Source organism: Terrapene carolina, unplaced genomic scaffold, assembly GCF_002925995.2.
Source record: "Terrapene carolina triunguis isolate 2854851 unplaced genomic scaffold, T_m_triunguis-2.0 Scaffold97, whole genome shotgun sequence".
In the NCBI taxonomy this organism is placed as follows: Eukaryota; Metazoa; Chordata; order Testudines; family Emydidae; genus Terrapene; species Terrapene triunguis.
Genome location: NW_020664448.1, coordinates 8,724,895 through 8,744,507, shown reverse-complemented (window position 1 = coordinate 8,744,507; position 19,613 = coordinate 8,724,895). Strand labels below are relative to the sequence as shown.

Sequence of the window (19,613 nt, the reverse complement as noted above, 5' to 3'; positions counted from 1 at the left end):
ATCCGAAGAAGTGGGTTGTAGCCCACGAAAGCTTATGCTCTAATAAATTTGTTAGTCTCTAAGGTGCCACAAGTACTCCTGTTCTTTTTGCGGATACAGACTAACACGGCTGCTACTCTGAATACTTCTGCTATAACTGCTTTCTGCGAACTGATTAGTAAGTTCTTTCAGCATATATTTCTGGATTCATGCCTGTTGGCTTTGGTGGTGTTCTTTAAAATTTTACCACTGTAAGGGGTATGAGGACACCTAACTACTTGTATTCATTTCATTAGTAATTCTTCATGTCACATTCAACTTATACCCTGAGAATGAAGAATGCTTGTAGAATTCAAATTTTTTAATCAACTGGCTTTGTTATAGAAGTTTGACACCAACTCCACCTACTGAAGAGAATTTTTGCAAGACAATCATCAATACTGAAGCCAACTGACCTCATCCATGGATGAAAGATGTCTGCTAAACAGGCACTTTTTTGTCCAACAAATAGTTTGAGTGCGCTAAAATCCCCTATTTCCTAACAACCTTCCTCCCTCATGAGGGCACTACATTTTACAGCTCTAACAGGGCTAGCGGAAATAACCCGGTGTGCACTACATGCCCTACACATATCCACACCAGCTCTGTCCTACTTATCTACACTTGTTAGGTAGCATTTGGCCTTTACTTCTCTTGCAGAAAGATCAGGAGTGTGTTTATATGTACCTAAGTTTAACGTTTTCCATGGAATTCATTTTGTGCAAAGGGTAGTTAAAATACTGCACATGATTTATAACTCCAATCACAGCTATTTTTGCATTCAAGTGGGTAGTGGAAATAGACGAGTTTCATTATTGTTTTGATCAGGTTACACTTTCAGGTGTACACACTGCAGGGGAACTTTTAAAACATTCTTGGAAATACCTGAACCTATAAAAAAAAAAACAAAATTTTTCTTAATATATTAGGATGTTTCTCTAAAAAAACTTCAATTTGGAACCAAAATTCTCAGACTATGTCCCTTTAAAATTACGATTGTAGACAATTACTGATATATTCAAATTAAGACTTTTTAAATTTGAAACCATCTGTAGGGGTGCTGTGTCCTAAGCCCTCATAAAGTCATAAAATTTTGCTATACAGATGTAGTCAAGTTTAATACTAAACAATCTTACCTGCTGCGATTGCTGAGTATTTCCTACTGACATAGAATTAGGCATGGTATTGAAATTTCCATATTGAGGACCCTGAAGATTCTTGTCATCAAAATAATGTCCAGATGCTCTGTTAAGTGGATTGGGAAAGTTCTGTGCTCCAGGGCCAGGTGGCCCATTAAAATTTGGTCCTTGAGAGGCATCAAACATTTCAGGTCTCTGGAACTGCATACCATGGGATGGTCCATTGTAAGTCTGATTGGGATGTTCACTGTATGGACCAGTTTGCCCGTAAGATACTGTTTCCAGTCTTGAGGCAGGAGGGTTAGCTACATTTTCAAACCTTGGACCTTGAAGACCAAGAGGCATTGCAAACCTTGAACCTGGCTGGTGTTGAGGACCATCAAACCTTTGAGGTACTGGTGTATCAAATCGTGGCTGCTGACCAGGTGGTCCATCAAACCGAGGAGGAGTCTGTTGACCAGGTGCCCTTTCAAACCTTGGGCCAGGTTGTCCATGTAATCCATCAAATCTTTGCAAAAGGGATAGCTGACCAGGTTGACTATCAAATCTGGACGAATGACAGCCATCGAATCTTGGACCAGTCTGACCCAAAGGCCCTTCAAATCTAAGTCCACCCCCCGTCTGGACCGATGGACCCTCAAACCTCGGACCAAGCCCTGGCTGGACATGTGGCCCTTCAAACCTGAGACCACCCCCTCCCTGGACATGTGGCCCTACAGACTGACCATGGGGCCCCTCAAAACGCAGACCTCCTCCCGGTTGACCATGTGGCCCCACAGGCTGACCATGTGGCCCCTCAAAACGGAGACCACTCCCTGGTTGACCATGGGGCCCCATTGGCTGGATATGTGGCCCCTCAAACCTGAGACCACTCCCTGGTTGACCACGAGGTCCCATAGGCTGACCATGGGGTCCCTCAAATCTGAGTCCACCCCCTGGTTGGCCATGAGGCCCCATAGGTTGACCATGGGGTCCCTCAAACCTGAGACCACCCGATGGCTGACCATGAGGCCCCTCAAATCTGAGACCACCCATAGTCTGGCCTGCAGGTCCTTCTAACCTGCGACCACCCACAGGCCCCTCAAACCTTAAAGCACCCCCTACTTGCCCCAGCGGGCTTTCAAACCTTAGTGCACCCCCTGCACCTACTTGCCCAAGGGGCCCCTCAAACCTGAGGGTGCCTATCTGCCCTGGTGGCCCATCAAATCTCAGGGCACCCCCTCCCCCTGCCTGTCCTAGTGGCCCATCAAACTGAGAGGTAGCTCCTCCTCCCACCTGACCTAGTGGCCCCTCAAACCTCATAGAAGCCTGTACAGGTGGCCCTTCAATTCTAGGGCTTGAATTATTAGAAGGCCCATCAACAAAATGACCAGCTTGTCCATCTCCCCCTCCCCTTGCAGCAGGCTGTCTAGGTGAGCCATCAAATAGCGGTCTGTCTTCCATGAGTGCACCTAATCTCTGCTTTACGTCAATGCCCCCAAATCTTGATCCTGGACTCTCTATAAATGATGTTTTCTCTGGATCTTCATATCTAGGTCTCTTGAAACGTTCACTGAATGGGGATCTCGGTTCCTCTCGAACACCTAAAATTTAAAAAAATAGTTACTTACTGAAATTCTGCAAGATACCCAACCTCAAGAATATAAAAATAAAATATGTACCACTCTGTCCAACCATCTGTCTTTCTTCACGATTATCAAATTTGCAGAATCCATCTCCATCAATTTTTTGAAACTCTGGTGCACTTTTCCCTTGTTGCCTGAGTGCATCTCTAAATTCATCTGATTCTCCCCAGCTATCATAAGGATCGAAGTTTTTAGAACTTCTTGTTCCTTTGGAAGAATTTTGCTCATCATGTCTTCGCCGGCTCTCAAGTGGTGAAAGATCATCAGCATAAGGTCTACTGCCACTTATAGGAGAATGCCGTCTTGACCTTTCTCCAAATTGCTCTTTTCTGTCAAATTGTCCTCCACGTTTACCTTTTGTTTGCTCACATTCTATTCCAGAAAGCAATGCATCAGTCAAATCATACCCTAAAATATCATCAGGATCTAACAGATCAAGTCTTGGAAATGAATGCTGAACTTGTGTTCTTTTCAGTTTAGCTTTATGTTCATAATACGTTAATTCAGCATCAGATAGAAGGGGTTTCTTCTTCATACCACATTTTTCTTCTGTAGGACTATCCCACACATTGCATCTGTGCTTTCCTTCCTGATATTGGAACAGTTGACGAATCTGATGAGCCACAACAAGAAACTCATCTTGTGTTATTTCCCCAGATGTCAGACGTTCATTTGCCTATGTACAAAAAATGTAAACAAATTTTAGATTGATATCCAACACTCAACACCTGATAATACCCAGACATCTGCGGGAAAAGAAATATGACAAACACAAAATTTCCAATAAGTTCTTGGAATGTCTTGGAATTAATTTCAGAAAGTAAGGCAAGTAACCAAGGGGACAGCCATTTTAGACTTAATACTGACCAAGAGAATATGAATATGAAGGTGATAGGCAATATGTGTGAAAGTGATCATAAAACAACAGATCCAGAGAAAAGAAGGCACGTGAGCAGCAGAAAAAGGACAATGGACTTAAAAAAAAATCAAACTTTAACAAACTCAGAGAACTGGTAGATAAGGTCCCAAGGGAAGAAAATCTAAGGGAAAAAGTTGTTCAGGAGAGCTGGCAGTTTCTTAGAGACAATACAGGTGCAACAGCAAACTATCCCAATGAGAAGAAAAGATAGGAAGAATATTAAGGAGTCAATATGGCTCCATCTGGAGCTCTTTAATTATCTAAAAATCAAAAGGAATCCTACCAAATGTGGACACACGGACAAATTGCTAAGGAGGAATACAAAAGAATAGCACAGGCATGTAAGGACAAAAACAGAAAGGCTAAGGCCATGTATACACTACTGGCTAAATCAGCACTGCTTCAATCAATGCAGTGGTGTCGATTTAGCGGGTATGATGAAGACATGCTCAATCAGTGGGAGAGCGCTCTCCTATCAATTTGTGCACTTCACCTCCCTGAGAAGCATAAGGGAAGTCGGCGGGAGAGCGTCTCCCATCAACACAGCACAGTGTAGACACCACGGTAAGTGGCTCTAGCTACGTCGACTTCAGTTATGTTATTCACGTAACTGAAATAGCGTAACTTAGATCAATTTACCGCGGTAGCGTAGACCAGTCCTAAGTCACAAAATGAGTCACATCTAGCAAGGGACATAAAAAACAATAAGAAGAGGACCTCTGACAAACTCTCTCACCAAAGGCTCTAAAGCAAAGTAAGCAGTCCTGGGATAAGAGGGAAGGTCCCTCATGGATCAGTAACTGGTTAAAAGATAGGAAACAAATGACAGGAGTAAATGGTGTTTTCAGAATGGACAGACGTAAATAGCGGTGTCCCCTAGGGGTCTGTATTGGAACCAGTACTAATCAACAAATTCATAAATGATCTGGAAAAAGGGGTTAACAGGGAGGTGGCAAAATTTGCAGATGATACAAAAGTACTCAATATAGTTAAGTCCAAAGCAGACTGTGAAGAGTTACAAAGGGACCTCCAAAACTGGGTGATGGCAACAAAACGGCAGATGAAATTCAATTTTGATAAATACAAAGTAATACACAGTGGAAAACATAATCCCAACTATACATATAAAATTATGGGGTCTAAATTAGCAGTTATCACTCAAGAAAGAGATCTTGGAGTCATTATGGATAGTTCTCTGAAAACATCCACTCAATGCGCAGCAACAGTCAAAAAAGCTAACAGAAAGTTGGGAATCATTACGGAAGTTGGGAATGATTAGATAATAAGACAGAAAATATCATATTGCTTCTATATACATTCATGGTACGCCCACATCTTGAATATTGCATGCAGATGTGGTTGCCCCATCTCAAAAAAGATATACTGGAATTGAAAAGGTACAGAAAAGGGCAACAAAAATTATTGGGGTATGGAACAGCTTCCATATGGGGAGAGATAAGTAAGACTGGGAGTTTTCAGTTTGGAAAAGATAATGACTAAGGAGGGATATGATAGAGGTCTATAAAATTATGACTGGTGTGGAGAAAGTAAATAAGGAAGTGTTATTTACTCCTGTTCATAATAGAACCAGGGGTTACCCAATGAAATTAATAAGCAGCAGGTTTAAAACAAACCAAAGGAAGTATTTCTTCACACAACACACAGTCAACCTGTGGAACTCCTTGCCAGGGGATGTTGTGAAGGCCAAGACTATAACAGGGTTAAAAAAAAAAAAACTAGATAAGTTCCTGGAGGATAGGTCCAGCAATGGCTATTAGCCCGGATGGGCAGGGATGGTGTCCCAAGCCTTTGTCTGGGCTAGATGGAGCTTTGGTCTGACCCAGTATGGCCGTTTTTAAGAGGTTCCTAAAATATATTAGAAGAAAGAGAAAGATGAAGGAAAGTGCAGGTCCTCTACTTAGCGGGGAAGGAAAGCTAATAACTGGTGACATCAAGAAGGCTGAGATGTTTAATGCCTATTTTGCTTCAGTGTTCACTGAAAAGGTTAATGGTGACCAGATACTCAACACAATTAATATTAACAAGAGAGAAGGAACACAAGCCAAAATAGGGAAAGAATGAGTTAAAGAATTTTAGATAAGTTAGATGTATTCAAGTCAGCACAGCCTGATGGAATTCATCATGGGGTACTTAAGGAACTAGCTGAAACAATCTCAGAAATGTTAGCTATTATCTTCAAGAATTCCTGGAAGATGGTTGAGGTCCCAAATTACCAGAGAAAGGCAAACATAGCATCTAGCTTTAAAAAGGGGAACAGACAGGACCCTGGGAATTATAGACCAGTCAGCCTAACTTAGATACCTAGAAAAATACTGGAACAAAGTATTAAACAATCAATTTGTAAGCACCTAGGGGATAATAGGGTTATAAAGAAAAGCCAGCATTGCTTTGTCAAGAATAAATTATTCCAAACCAGCCTAATTTCCTTCTCTGACAGGTCTAATGGCCTAGCTAGTGGATGGGGGGGGGGGAGCAGCAGATGTGCTATATCTTGATTTTAGTAAGGCTTTTTTAACAGTCCCATAAACCAACTAGGGACACGTGACTTAAATGAAATTACTATAAAGTGGGTGTACAACTACTTGAATGACAATACTCCAAGAGTAGTTATCAATGGCTCGCTAGCAACCTGGGAGGGTATATCAAGTGGGGTTGCACAGGGATAAGTCCTGGATCCGGTACTATTTAATATTTTCATTAATAACTTGGATTATGGAGTGGAGAGGATACTTATAAAACGTGCAGATGATAACAAGTTGGGAGGGGGTTGAAAGCACTTTGGAGGACAGGATTAGAATTCAAAACAACCTTGACAAATTGGAGAATTGGTCTGAAATCAACAAGATGAAATTCAATAAAGACAAATGCCAAGTACAACACTTAGCAAGGAAAAAATCAAATGCAAAACTACAAAAGGGGGAATAATTGAGTAGCTTATAGTACTGCAGGAAAGGATTTGGGGATTATATTGGATCACTAATTGAAAAGGAGTAACAATGTGATGCAGTTCCAAAAAAAGGCTAGTATCTGGAATGTATTAATAGGAGTGTTATATGAAAGACAAGGGAAGTAACTGTTCCACCTTTATTTGGCACTGGCGAGGCCTCAGTTGGATTACCAAATCCAGTTTTGGGCACTGCATTTTAAGAAAGATATGAACAAACTGGAGAGAGTCCAGAGGAGAGTAACAAAAATTATAAAAGGTTTAGAAAACCTGACCTATTAGGAAAATGTTAAAAAACAGAGAAAATTTAGTCCTGAGAAAAGATGACCAAGGAGGAACCTGAAAACAGTCTTCAAATAACTGTTACAAAGAGTACAAGGATCAATTGTTCTCCATGTTCACTGAAGGTAGGACAAGAAGTAATAGACTTAATCTGCGGCAACAAAAAGTAGAAACACCTCTACCCCAATACAACGCAACCCGATACAACACGAATTTGGATATAATGCGGTAAAGCAGCCCTCCAGGGGGGCGGGGCTGCGCGCTCCAGCGGATCAAAGCAAGTTCGATATAACGCAGTTTCACCTATAACGCGGTAAGATTTTTTGGCTCCCGAGGACAGCATTATATTGAGGTAGAGGTGTATTAGAAAAAAATTCTAACTAAGGTTAGTTAAGCTCTAGAATAGGCCTCCAGGGGAGGTTGTGGAATCCCCATCATTGGAGATTTTGAAGAATTGATTGGACAAATGAGTTTACTTGCTTCTGTCTCAGCATGGAGGGCTGGACTTAACCTGTTACGGTCCTTCCAGCCCTACATATGATACTAATTATACCATTACCTTTTTAAGTAGCTCTCGCTTGCTTGCAGAAGTCAGTTCTTTGGGAATCTGCAAATTGGCATCCACACTTAATCGATGCTGTTGCTTTGGGGCTCGAGGTGACAAAATTCCTTTACTGGCCGCCCAGATCTCCCTGTGCCTCTGATGAGGAGATTTACTAGGTCCTTGATGTTCGTCATTCTGTTGTGGACTGAAAATAATAAAATCAGGTTAGTTAAAATATACATTGTTTCTTTATACAAGAAACATTATTTACTACATTCACATTAGAATTGATTCCATCTAGATCTGATGTCCTGCTGCCATAATGGAAACTGAGCATCAATGATTACACTAAAACAACAAGGAGTCTGGTGGCACCTTAAAGACTAACAGATTTATTTGGGCATAAGCTTTCGTGGGTAAAAACCTCACTTCTTTGGATGCATCATTACACTAGTTTGCCAGTCAAAATGTTTAAAGGACAATCCCCTGTTGCTTTGATATCTGAATACTGCACACCAATCCTGCTCCTACTAGAGTCAATAGCAAAACTCCCACTGATTTCATCAGCAGGATCAAGCTCAAAATCAGTAACTTACTTTTTACTTTCCTCCCAACCAGATTTCCATCTTTTGCTTGATTTGGAACCTTGCCAATTTTCCACATTCTCCTTTGGTTCTGGAGTGGACTTTGTAGAATGCTGATTTGCGGTTTCCAGTGGTCTATCTTCCTGAGTTTTTTTCAATCTCCTTGGATCTCGTGCATCCTGTTTAAGGTTCCTCTTATTAGAATTTCTTTCTTCCCTTGTAGTTAGTGTAAACTCTTCAACATGAGATTGCTTAGGCCCTGACTGGCGGAGCTTTCCAATTTTAGGAGTCGAGGAAGTAGGAGACAAACTCCTCAGTCTTCTTTTGGGTGATCTCCTCTCTCTTCTCTTTGGTGAATGGGTAGATGGCGATCGAGACTTAGGAGAGCGTGATCGGGACCTTTTTCTATTACTTGACCTCCCAAGTTTTCCACTCTGTTTTTCTGACTCTTCTGTAATAGAGTCCTGTTTTTGAACAATGCCATTAATTATTTTATTTCTGCTGCCAACAGGTCTGTGTTCAGATGTCTTATGTTCCTCTTTTTCTTTTCTCTCCATACTTTTTCTCTTTTCTTTTGTGTCATCATCTTTAGCATCTGGCTTCTCCTGAAGATGCTTTTTTAATCTTGGATCTCTTTTACTAATTTCAGATACTTTCATACTCTCACATTCTTGGCTTTTAGCATCTTTAGTATGGGATAACTTGCTTTTCAAAGGGGACGGTGATTTAGATTTTGCATCTAACTGATCAAGTTCTTTCTTCTGTGTTTTCTCACTTGATTTTAACTTTTCTTGCTTTGACAAATTTTGTTTTTCAGCCTGCATTGTTTTATTCGCCTTGATATCAGATTGACTTGTGGAAGATAGAAATTCTTTCCTATGACTTTGATCTTTAGCATGAGAAGAATGTTGAGCCATCCTATTAAGACGAGGATCTCTGTTTACTACTTTGACATCATGAAACTGAGAAGATGGAGATGGTCTGTTTTTTTCAGATTGCACAGAAGCCTGGTGAGGAGCTTTGACTGTCATATGAGGAGTATGTGAAACATGTTGTTTGGAAGGTGCTTGAACTGAACCCATGGTGGTTGCCCCTTGTTGAACACTAAGAGAAACTGCCTAAAATGGGAGGGGAAAAGAGTTAGCATGTAAAATATAAGCTCTACACCAGTGTTACTCAGCTGCACTGCATCTTGAAAATCAACTACAGAAGAAAATGCTTTGAAAGTTAATGATTAAACTAGTTTAATTCAAAATAATCAAGCCTAGGACCAGTCCTCTAAGCACTTGTTCTGAAATGCAGTAACACTACAGAAAACAGAAATGAAGATCAAGTGGAAAAACAATGCAATATCAATACTACATAAAAGACTACTTAAAATATATATATATATAATCTTTCAAAACCAAGATTCTCATTATTGTATTTCAGGGTTTTTCCATCTGATCCCAAGAAATCATGAAAAAGTAGAAATTCAGGATACGAACACACGATAGGCATGGTGATACTGACACATTTGGGTTTTGGGAAACAAAGCTGACATGACTTGAAAATATTTACATAGGCTTCCTGCTCCAGTCTATGTTAGAAACAAATGTTTTGTTTTCAAAGAATGACTGGAACAAAGATTGCTGAAAATGCATGGTTTATGTGCTTTTAACATGTATACAGTATAGTGACTACTACAAAAGATGGGAGGGTTAGCGCTGTGTTGCTAGACATACATCACTTTGGTAAAGCAAAAACAACAAAAGCTGTAAATTGTAATAAAAAGTAAAGTTGCAATAAAAAGCCTTCCATCACTCCAGTTTTGAATTAAAAAACACTAAGCTATTTTGAAGTAATACATATTTAATCCTAAAGCCCCTAATTTTACAATTAGCTCCACGTTGGAAAACACCACTGTCTAAGACAACTTGGATTTCCCAAAAGGGAGAAAACTGCCCTACTCCACTATATATATAGCGAACAGTGCAGCCAAGATACTGTTTTATAAATAATTCAAAAAACAAAAAATTTCCATTTGTCTTGTTCAAAATAAAATCCTCCATGTATGACAAAACTCTAACTCCCTACTCACCAACTGTGCTTTAGTCTGTTCTAGCTCCAGCTCTAATTTTTTCTGTTGAAGTTCTAACAACTGTTTTTGCTTTGCCAGCAGTTGTTGTCTTATTAGTTGCTCTTGGGTCAAATTCTTTTGTATTTCAGGAACAGCTGGAGGAGTTGAGGTACCAGATGAACTGACTGTAGAAGCAGGTGCAGGAGATTCCTCAGGCTACAAAGAAAAATAATTTTAAGGACATTACAACTCTTGGCGGGAGAAACAAGTGGAAGAGGTTCAAATTTGTAACCGAATCTCATTTAACTGCTGGATACTTTATTTCATTTGTATTACAATTTACCGACTATAAATTAGTTCTTAAATTTCATGAAAAAATTCATTAGAACATTTTAAAATGTTGCACAATTCAAATTTTCAAACAGTGATTGCTTAAAAAATATCATTTACTACAATTTATAAATAAGCAATGAATATTCAGCGTTTTAGTTAAACTCCAATTTTGACATGTGAAAGATAAACCCAATTAATCTTTAAATAATTGAGAACTTTGTCTTACCTGTCTGCCTATACAGATCATCTACTTCTTCAAAATTCTTTAACAATGGCTTAAAGTGTCAGCAAAATGGGACACGTAAACAATAAAAACTGTGCATCACCATCTGCTCATGCAGAAATCATATTAAAACTTACCGATTTATTTAAAAACTTAGGATTCACATGGATGCTAGAAGTATTCACATTTGGGGGTAGAGGTTTAATTGGCCAAGCAGGATCTAATGAGTTGACTCTGACATCAAGGGCATACAGTTTCTTCAAAGGGAAAATTTCATCCCATGTGGAGCGTAATTTAAATAAACTTTTCCTAGTATTTTCATCCACCTAAAAACAACAGAACAATTCTATGGCTTGTTAAGTTAATATAAAACAACTTTAGCACATGTATAAAAAAAATTATAATTTCAGATATTTTATTCTATACCTGCACTAACTTGGAAACTTTATCCTTTCGTTAAATCTTTAATGAACACAGCTGAATATTTAGAACTAGGCAAATTGTTCTAAGAAACATACAGATATACCAACAGGACCAAGTACAGCACCTGTCCAATGTAGGTTTTAACTGAAGAGCATATGTCAGTTATTCTATGAAAACCTTAAAATAGCACAAATGTGTATGTGGATTTGCTGCTTGAAAGGCATTTGAGGGTTTCATAGCATATTACCATCCTCCTTAACAGGCTTTTCATTTTGTATATCAAGATGCTCAAATTTCTTAATTTTGCCCAATTTGTGTAAAAAAAAAAAAATGTAAATACTGACAGCCAAAAAAAAATATACAATATATAAATCTAAAGATATTTACAAAGTGGAAACTGTTAGCAAATCAGAGAACAGCCTTCTAAATATTCTGATTTACTGAGCTTTCAAGTCATTATTTAGATATTGGGCTTCTACATCACAATGTTTTGACACTGTTTTTGCTCAACAACATATCATTGGAAAACTATTTCAATAAATGTAGCAAAAATAAAATTACCTAGAAGTCAATTAAAGTTTTTGTTTAATTGTATAAGGACATGGATCCATAAACTATAGAGTGCTAAATCTCTAGTGTATCTATCTTTTTATAAGCTCTTTCAATAGTTTCAAATATCCTACCATGAGGTGAATTAGAAATTTGTATTAAAAATATTCAACTGGTAAGTTGTTTGCTTAATTAATAAATGTTTATAATATGAAGACCCTTAACTCAATGTACCACAACAGCTGTCCCATAGTCCATATGTTATTTAAGCCAATACATTTTTGCTTTTTAGACAATTTTTACTGCAGTGCTAAATTTTTCAAGAAAAATTGATACAAGACATAATTTGGAAGGTTGTTTTAAGTTTCAAACTAAATTGAAGCATTCCAAAGAATTCCCATCAATAGTGTACTCTGTAATCCTTAAAGGAAAGATCTACCTATTTTTTCTTCAATACAGTAGTTTGAAATTCACAGCAAAAATAGCTGCAAGGACTGAACTGAAAATCTGACTTCTCTTGCTAGTGACCATCTTACTAATAAGCAAGATTGATAACAATGTCAACACTGGAATCCAAGACAGTATCAACTGGCTTCTATCCATTTTAATGCAAATTTAACTATTAAATGCAATATCCATTTAGTATTTAGGTATTAAATAAGCATTAAAACAGAATATAGTTGGGAGTGGTTCAAAGTAAAGGATGGTAAACCTATGAAGCTCAGAAATGTCAATTATAATCCACAGTTCTAGATTCTGTTGCACTGTAAAAGCATAGACAGCGCTTTTACTGGTGACCTATCATGATGGTTTAACTCACAAGACTTTACAGAACTTGGAAATGTTCCTTTAAATAGTCTACATTCATCAATGCAATCTATTCAACTAATCACACACAAAGTAAAAATTAACACTTAAAAAAATACATATGAATTGAAGAGTTAAAAGAAACATTGAGATCCTCAATGGGATGTAAAACCTGAACAGAAAAAGTTAAATATCCACCAAAATGTTTAATTTTATCTGCTAAATTTATGAGATGCTATTTTATTTTGATATGCCAAAAATTACATAAGGTAACCACCTAATTTCCCGTTCGATTTAAATCCATTAAGACCCAGTTCTTCAAAAACTTTACTCAGGTTTGCCTTTCTTCCTTGGGAGAATAGTCCCAATTATTTCTCGTGATTAAGGATGACAAACATGAACAAAGAGTTTGCAGCATTGGACCCATAACTTGGTCACAACATTGACTGAAACAAAACACTCATTTGTAACATAGTAGTTTTACTTTCTTAGAAAGCCTTTCACCATAGGCCACTAAAAAAATGTCAATGTGTCACTGACTTGCATTCTTCATAGTTAAGCACTCATTTTTGCCACTCCAGGTGCAAAAAAATTAAAATGAACAATAAAGTCAACTTCAGCTACAAAAGGCAAAAATAATCACCCTCTTTTAAAAAAAAAAAAAAAAAAAAAAAAAAAATCTAATCAAAATAATTTCATAAAATAAAAAGAAATAAATATAAAAAAAAAAAAAAAAAAAAAAAAAGAGAATAATGTTGTCCAAGTACTTTCTTTGCATAAAGCGCATTCACTATCTTTAAAAAAACAAAAAACAACAAAAAAAATCAAATTTACTTGTACCACAGCAATAGATCTTACCAGATGTTATATTACATGACAGAAAAAATGCTAATATGAACTTCTCTAATGAGATATACCACAGAAGTATAATGACAGGCACGAAAGCTTATGCTCTAATAAATTTGTTAGTCTCTAAGGTGCCACAAGTACTCCTGTTCTTTTCACAGAAGTATGTTAATTTAGCAAAACTTCACTTGATAATCACCATGAGCTGATAACCTCTATCTTAGGTACTTCTAACAGCTTTTCTTTTATAATACATAACAGTATAGTAAAAGACAAATTTAAAAACATTCATTGTTATACTTCACCATGGCAAGAAAACCCAACACTGAAAGGCAAATATTTATTTATACAGGAGACAACTTTGATTAGACTACAGAACTTTTCTGAAAGCATATGTACCTTTTCAAATACACAAATAAATGTTGCAACTAGGTTTTTAGTAAATGCAGTAAGATACTCTCTTCCAACGTTCTTGACAATGGAATCCATAAGGTACATAACAGGAAGCTTCTCTGTAGAAGGAGCCTGAAGTAATAAGAAGAAACTGAGAAGTTTAGTATAACAAACACATTTGAACGTTTTTAAGATTAAAGGATAACCAATCCCAAAAATACAGGTCTCTATTTCTGGCTGACACTACAAATAAAAGGATTATTTTGTACACACTGAACTTGGAAAGTTTATTATCAACAAGTACCATGCTGTGTGTCTACCAAACAAAAACCCAAACAGTTTAGTTATTTGTTTTAAGTTTGTGTATGAAATGAGTTGGGCAAAAAAAAAAAAAAAAATTAGCACACCAGACAGTGCTACTATTAAGTGTTTTGAATGTAACTGTTTCAGGTACATTTGATAGATTTTAAATTAACATGAAACCACTATTAGCTAGTGCTGGAACTTCTAATAATTATGACTTGTATCAACTTAAAGCTGTTTATCTAGATTTCACGTTAACGGAATTCAGACTTCTAGCAGAAAGGCCCCAAAAATTTAACTCTGTAGATGTAGATTATATGTTGAATACGACAGTCTTTCTGTAACCTACATTTGGAATAGACTAAAGTTACTTCACTGCAATCCAAACGAACATGAGGAGTCTCAGCCTTCTATAGCAGTTGTAGTTATTCAGTCGGCTTTTCGAGCTGTATGCAAAACATGCAGCTAAAACAAGAAGTTCTAAACCCAAACAAAATTCAACTATGAGGCTGGTCATGGGAGCACAGATGAGCTTGTCTGGAAACCAAGATTTTCACTGAAGGTAGTCTTCAAACTCTGGACTCTCCATTGTCAAAGGAGCAGGAATTTTATTTTTAAGTTCATACACAAGATTGGTACCGACTTTGTGCAGTAGGACTAGTGTGGTGGTGTTGAGATTGGTACAGCAACTTCCAAAGCAAATGAAGCCTTGTTGGCCTAACCCCTCAAAATTAATTTTAATGTCTACCATTGGCTTTCACAAGCAGAAGGCACAGCAAACTTCCAGAAAGCATCAGCAGGTACACAGACTTGTTGAAAGGACAACATAAAAGGCACATGTTGTGTTAACTCTGCTCCTCTTCCACAGGAACATCCATTGACAAAACTTTTCCCATCTGCCATCCCACAAGTCCAGGTATAAAAGTCAGTATATATTTACTCATAGCTAAGTTTAGACTGGGTTGTCCAATGGGTCCATAAATCATTAATGACACCTCACTCCACAAAACCCATTGTCCAGACAAGCGTGTGGAAGTGCTCTTGCTTTACAGTTTTATATTTAGTATCTTTCCCATTAGAGTGGCTTAAGAAAACTGCAGACAAAATTAATATAGGTCTACAAGTCTTGTATATGGGTAAATCAGAGCCAAACTATGTTGTGTTTTCACTCTTAAATGTATTTTTATTTACATTTTCAAACCATTCCACTACCATGACCTGAAGCTTGTTCAAAGAGGCAAATAGGGGGTAATTTCTTATTAAACATAGGTAAATATTCAATGTGGTAGCAGCCTAGGCTAATTTGTATACATAGTGGAAAATTAAATTAGTAGATGGCATGTCTTAATATGTATTAGGAAGGTGCAGTTAAAACATAAAAACTAACTGTGGTAAATGCACAATATGGCTTACATCATCAGTACACTCCCTAATCTGGGTATTGAAAATGTGCATATTTTAACACTATCTGAACTTTAAATATGAGCTAATACAATATTGTGTGAAACAGATACACCTCTGGCCTTAGTAAGCCAAAGACTATGTGTCCAATGCTGCTTGATATTAAAATGGCTGGGATGGTTTTGGTTTCTTCTTAAGGTAGCTTATTAAAAAACCTTTTTTAATTCTGAATGCCTTGTTTAAAAAGAAAACAGGAAGATTATAATCAAAGTCAGATTTCAGTGAAACACACACAGCTGTCTGACCAGCCCTTATTCCCAAGAGCTACTTATACAGTAGGAGCTATACATTTTTCCATTTCATCACTGCGTGTGTTTGCACACAGTCTCAATATACTCAGCTACGCTTAAAGTCTGAGATCTTCTGGATCCATTTAAACTAGTAGCAAAGTCATTTTAAAAAGTGTTGTAATGGTCACTTGCATTACACACCAGGTGTGAAGTAACCGCACGTGGAAGTACTTCAATCTGGTAAGGAAGTCAGCCTGTTTTACCATTGACTCGTAATTTAGAAGAGTTATATAGCAAACCCAACGCTGAATACTTCAGTCATTCAGGTATTACATTTTAAGAACCAGGGCTTAGATAAGGCTGGAATTTTTAAGTCTTCATTTCCGGAAGTGTTTATTAGGTCAATATAGTTATCAAGTACTCCATTAACCACAAAAGTGCATCCTAGTTTGGAATGTACTTTGGTTTTCAGATGCTAATACAGTTAGAATACAGCACAGAACTCTTTCTACTAGCTGAAAGATACCACAAGACACTACCCAAAAGCCCGGGGAGCTCAGCATGATAACCAGAACATTGAAGGATACTAACTATAAGCTTGTTTGCATAGGGAGGTTTGGCCTTCATCAGAGAATGCTTGCTGTTCTCTTTCAATTAAATGTATGAAATTTGTTGCTGAAGATGTCCGTCTCTGTGGGTTTTTTTTTTTATTAGTTTTCTGAAGGATATGAACCTTAAACTCATTTTGATATCTGAACCCCCAGTCATGTCACTTTTAAACACTTAAAAAATAACCATGTAAATAATAATGATTTTGGAAACAGATTCTGCACTAAACAATGGTAAATAAAAAGACAAATACATATTTCATACATTTTATTTACAAATTTTATAATACCAGTCACACAGTTCAAAACCATTTATTAAAATGTAAAGCAAACCACTCAGTTTTACACTGAACAGAAACTGTCTCCAGGCAACACTTTTTTTTTAAAGTGGCTTAGTAAAGGAGGTCAATTTCCCCGGAAGAACTAAAAACTTGCCTTATATAACCAGAGTCACTAACAGTAACTAGGCAAAACTAACCAAAGATACAGGATTTAAAACATGTTTAAAAAAACAGGGAGGCTCTAAAACCACCCAAAAATGAAAAAATTCACAGCATTGGTATTTATGACAAATCATTTAATATGCACATCCATTGCCTCCGTATTAGATATAATGATGAAATCTATTAGATTGTGAAATCACCTCCCCAAAGAAAAGGCAAAGCCCAGCCCCTGAAGACATTTAGAACTAGTCTGGACAAGGGGCTGGAGAACCCACTGAAGGAACCTGCTCTGACTGAAAGACAGATTAAATATAAATAACTTTAGAGGCCTTTCCCTCTCCATCTAAATTTTACAATTTTCCCTATGATAAACCTCAATTTAAAGCCACAATACAAAAGCCCTAGACCACCTAATAGTGGAAGGAACAGGGGAGAAAGAGGGTGTTGTGTTGATTGGGGTGGGGATGAAAAGGAGCTATTTTACTGGAATTAAATTCAGGGCTAGTTAAAATCCTCTGCTAAAAAAAATGTAAAAACCCCATGTGCCCATGGCTGACTGATGTCAGCAACTGCCTGGGTTGGGCTTTGAGGGAGCATCCTTTTTCCCCTTTGTATCATGTGCTCTCAGGCGCCATGTTAGGATCCTGCAAGCTGCATTTCTTCTCCTCTGCCCTGACCAATAAGCTTCTCTAACCAAGTTAGATTACACCCACCCACCACACTAAGCTTCTAGTCAGAGCAGATAGTCTATGGCCTGAACAGACTCCCCACACCAAAATAAACTTCTCTAAGGAAACAACCCCATTACCACCACACAAACTTCTCTAACCAGAACAGATGTGCGCCCTTGCTCTGCCTAAACTTTTCTTCATCAGGGCAAATTCCCATTCCCTCTCCTCCCCCCCCGTCTCAAAAAGAAAAAGGGGGAATCGCCCGGTGTTTAAAACTATGAGGGAGCTGCATTTAGCATCCAAGAAACGGGAAAGATTTGTTTTTTCAAAATTCCGATCTATTTTTATTTAAACTACCCAGAAAAAAAGCTACATTTTTGCCCCCCCGTCGTTATAATTACACTACAAATGACTGAACTGATGGGTCTAAGCGTCAAAACAGAGACACTGAGTATCATCCCCACGGCTGCAGGGCGAGGTGGTCCTACCGCCCAGTCACTGCCAGGCCGCCATGTTGTGCCTCGGATTTACACGGGCCTTCATTCCCATTCTCCGTACTCCGCTCGGCGCGGCTGCGGGGGGCGATTCCCGACCCCTCCCCGGACGTCAGATTCTCTGTCACAATTACCCCCCGGCTCGGCAGCACGCTAGTGTCGTGGGGCTGCTCCTCCCCGGCCTGGAAGGGGCCTAGACGTGGTGTGGAGAGAATGAGCCCCCGGGGTCTTGCTCCCTGTCAGCGTCGGGCATTGTGGCTTCCCGCCTGCCTCCTCCGGGCCCTTCGTCCCCGAGCTCCCCTGATGCTGGCCCCAGACCCCCGCCCCAGACTCCCCGAAGCCGCCCGCCCCACGCCCCTCCTCGAGTCCTGTCTCCTCCGATCCGTCCCTTCCTCAAAGCCCCAGTCCTCCTGTCCTGCTCCCCGACCCCCATGGGCAGTCACCTGTCTCCAGCGCCCCCCCCCCATCTCCATTCCTACTAACCCCGCCTCCTGCCTTCGCCTAGTCCCCCTCCCCCACTCCCCCAGCCCTCCGCCCCGGGTGTCCCTGTCTCCCCTCCACACACACACACACGCTACCCCCCCCCCCCCCCTGCCTGCCTCGCCCCTGCCCGGCCTGTCCCCCCGGCAGTATAGGTAGGAGTAGTAGTCGGTGGAATATAAAAACCTTGGCGATTTGCGCCTCGATCAGGGAGACGATGTCCTTGGCGAAGGGCACGTTCTCCTCGGCCAGGATGGTCAGCATGTTGATGTGCGGCTTGCTGTTGAACGTCAGGTCCTCCAGCGACGACTGGTAATCGCGGCACGCGTCCTCCCGGGCCTCGGCGCCGGCAGCGCTGCTCTCCGGGCCCGACATCCTCCTCGGACCGGGGCCCGCGCCAGGACCCGACCCACCGACCGAGAGCCCCCTCCCCGCGATCCCCCGCCGCCGCTGCTGCCGCCGCCGAGCGATGCCGCCCCTCGCCGATGCCTTCGAGATCTTCTACCGCATCCTCCGGGCCGGGGCTTCCGCTGCTGTTGGTGCCGCCGCCGCTGGTAGTACTGCCGCCTCCCCAGCCGCCGCCGTCTCAGTCTCGCACACACAAAATGGCGGCGGCTGCGACTCGCGAACTTCTTCTTCCTCCAACCGTTGCGTCATGTGAAATTGTTCTAAGGGGAGGGGGGGCGGGCGCTTGGGAAGCCCCTTTTGTTCCCTTACTGTGTTCTGGTTGGCTCACTCTTAGTCCTCGCTTTTTCTGATTGGCTCCCTATCTCCGTAACTACTTGTGATTGGTTACTTCTTCTCCTGATTGGTCCTCGCACTAAAACCCGGGTCCCCTTCGTCGCTCTGAGTTACAATTGGTTGGTTTCTTTCTTCGCTTTCTCCTGATTCGTTGTGGTTTTTAATCCCGCCTCTCTTTACTGGTTTTCATTTTGATTGGTTCTCCTTTGTAAGCCCGCCTTTCTCCGAAGTTCTAAATTATGATTGCTCCGTCCACGTAACTCCACCGCATACACCCCTAGTTTCCTTCAACGGCCTCGTCAGGCGCTGTGTACGATCCGAGACCTAGTTTCCTATTGGCTTGTCCATTCGCTCAGCCGTTGGCATAGCAACTCGGGCTGGTCTGAGGCCTACTTAACCACCCTCAAGCCTGGTGGTATGCAAACAACACGAATAAAGACAGCCGAATGTGTGCTAGACGCGCTGTTATCCTA

General features: G+C 39.9%; 1 protein-coding gene across 1 annotated transcript in view; it reads right to left on the bottom strand.

Annotated features, from left to right (window-relative positions):
* The window catches only part of PCF11 (PCF11 cleavage and polyadenylation factor subunit), a 30,003-nt gene extending 10,932 nt beyond the window's left edge, over nucleotides 1-19,071 (bottom strand). The window contains exons 1-8 of the mRNA XM_024216477.2: nucleotides 18,586-19,071; nucleotides 13,716-13,841; nucleotides 10,829-11,017; nucleotides 10,157-10,351; nucleotides 8,089-9,194; nucleotides 7,508-7,697; nucleotides 2,819-3,458; nucleotides 1,155-2,740 (exon numbers count right to left, since the gene is read on the bottom strand). Coding sequence (XP_024072245.1) covers nucleotides 1,155-2,740; nucleotides 2,819-3,458; nucleotides 7,508-7,697; nucleotides 8,089-9,194; nucleotides 10,157-10,351; nucleotides 10,829-11,017; nucleotides 13,716-13,841; nucleotides 18,586-18,774 — 4,221 coding nt within the window. The 5' untranslated portion in view covers nucleotides 18,775-19,071. The remainder of the gene's footprint in view (nucleotides 1-1,154; nucleotides 2,741-2,818; nucleotides 3,459-7,507; nucleotides 7,698-8,088; nucleotides 9,195-10,156; nucleotides 10,352-10,828; nucleotides 11,018-13,715; nucleotides 13,842-18,585) is intronic.
* Between the last annotated feature and the right edge of the window lie 542 nt (nucleotides 19,072-19,613).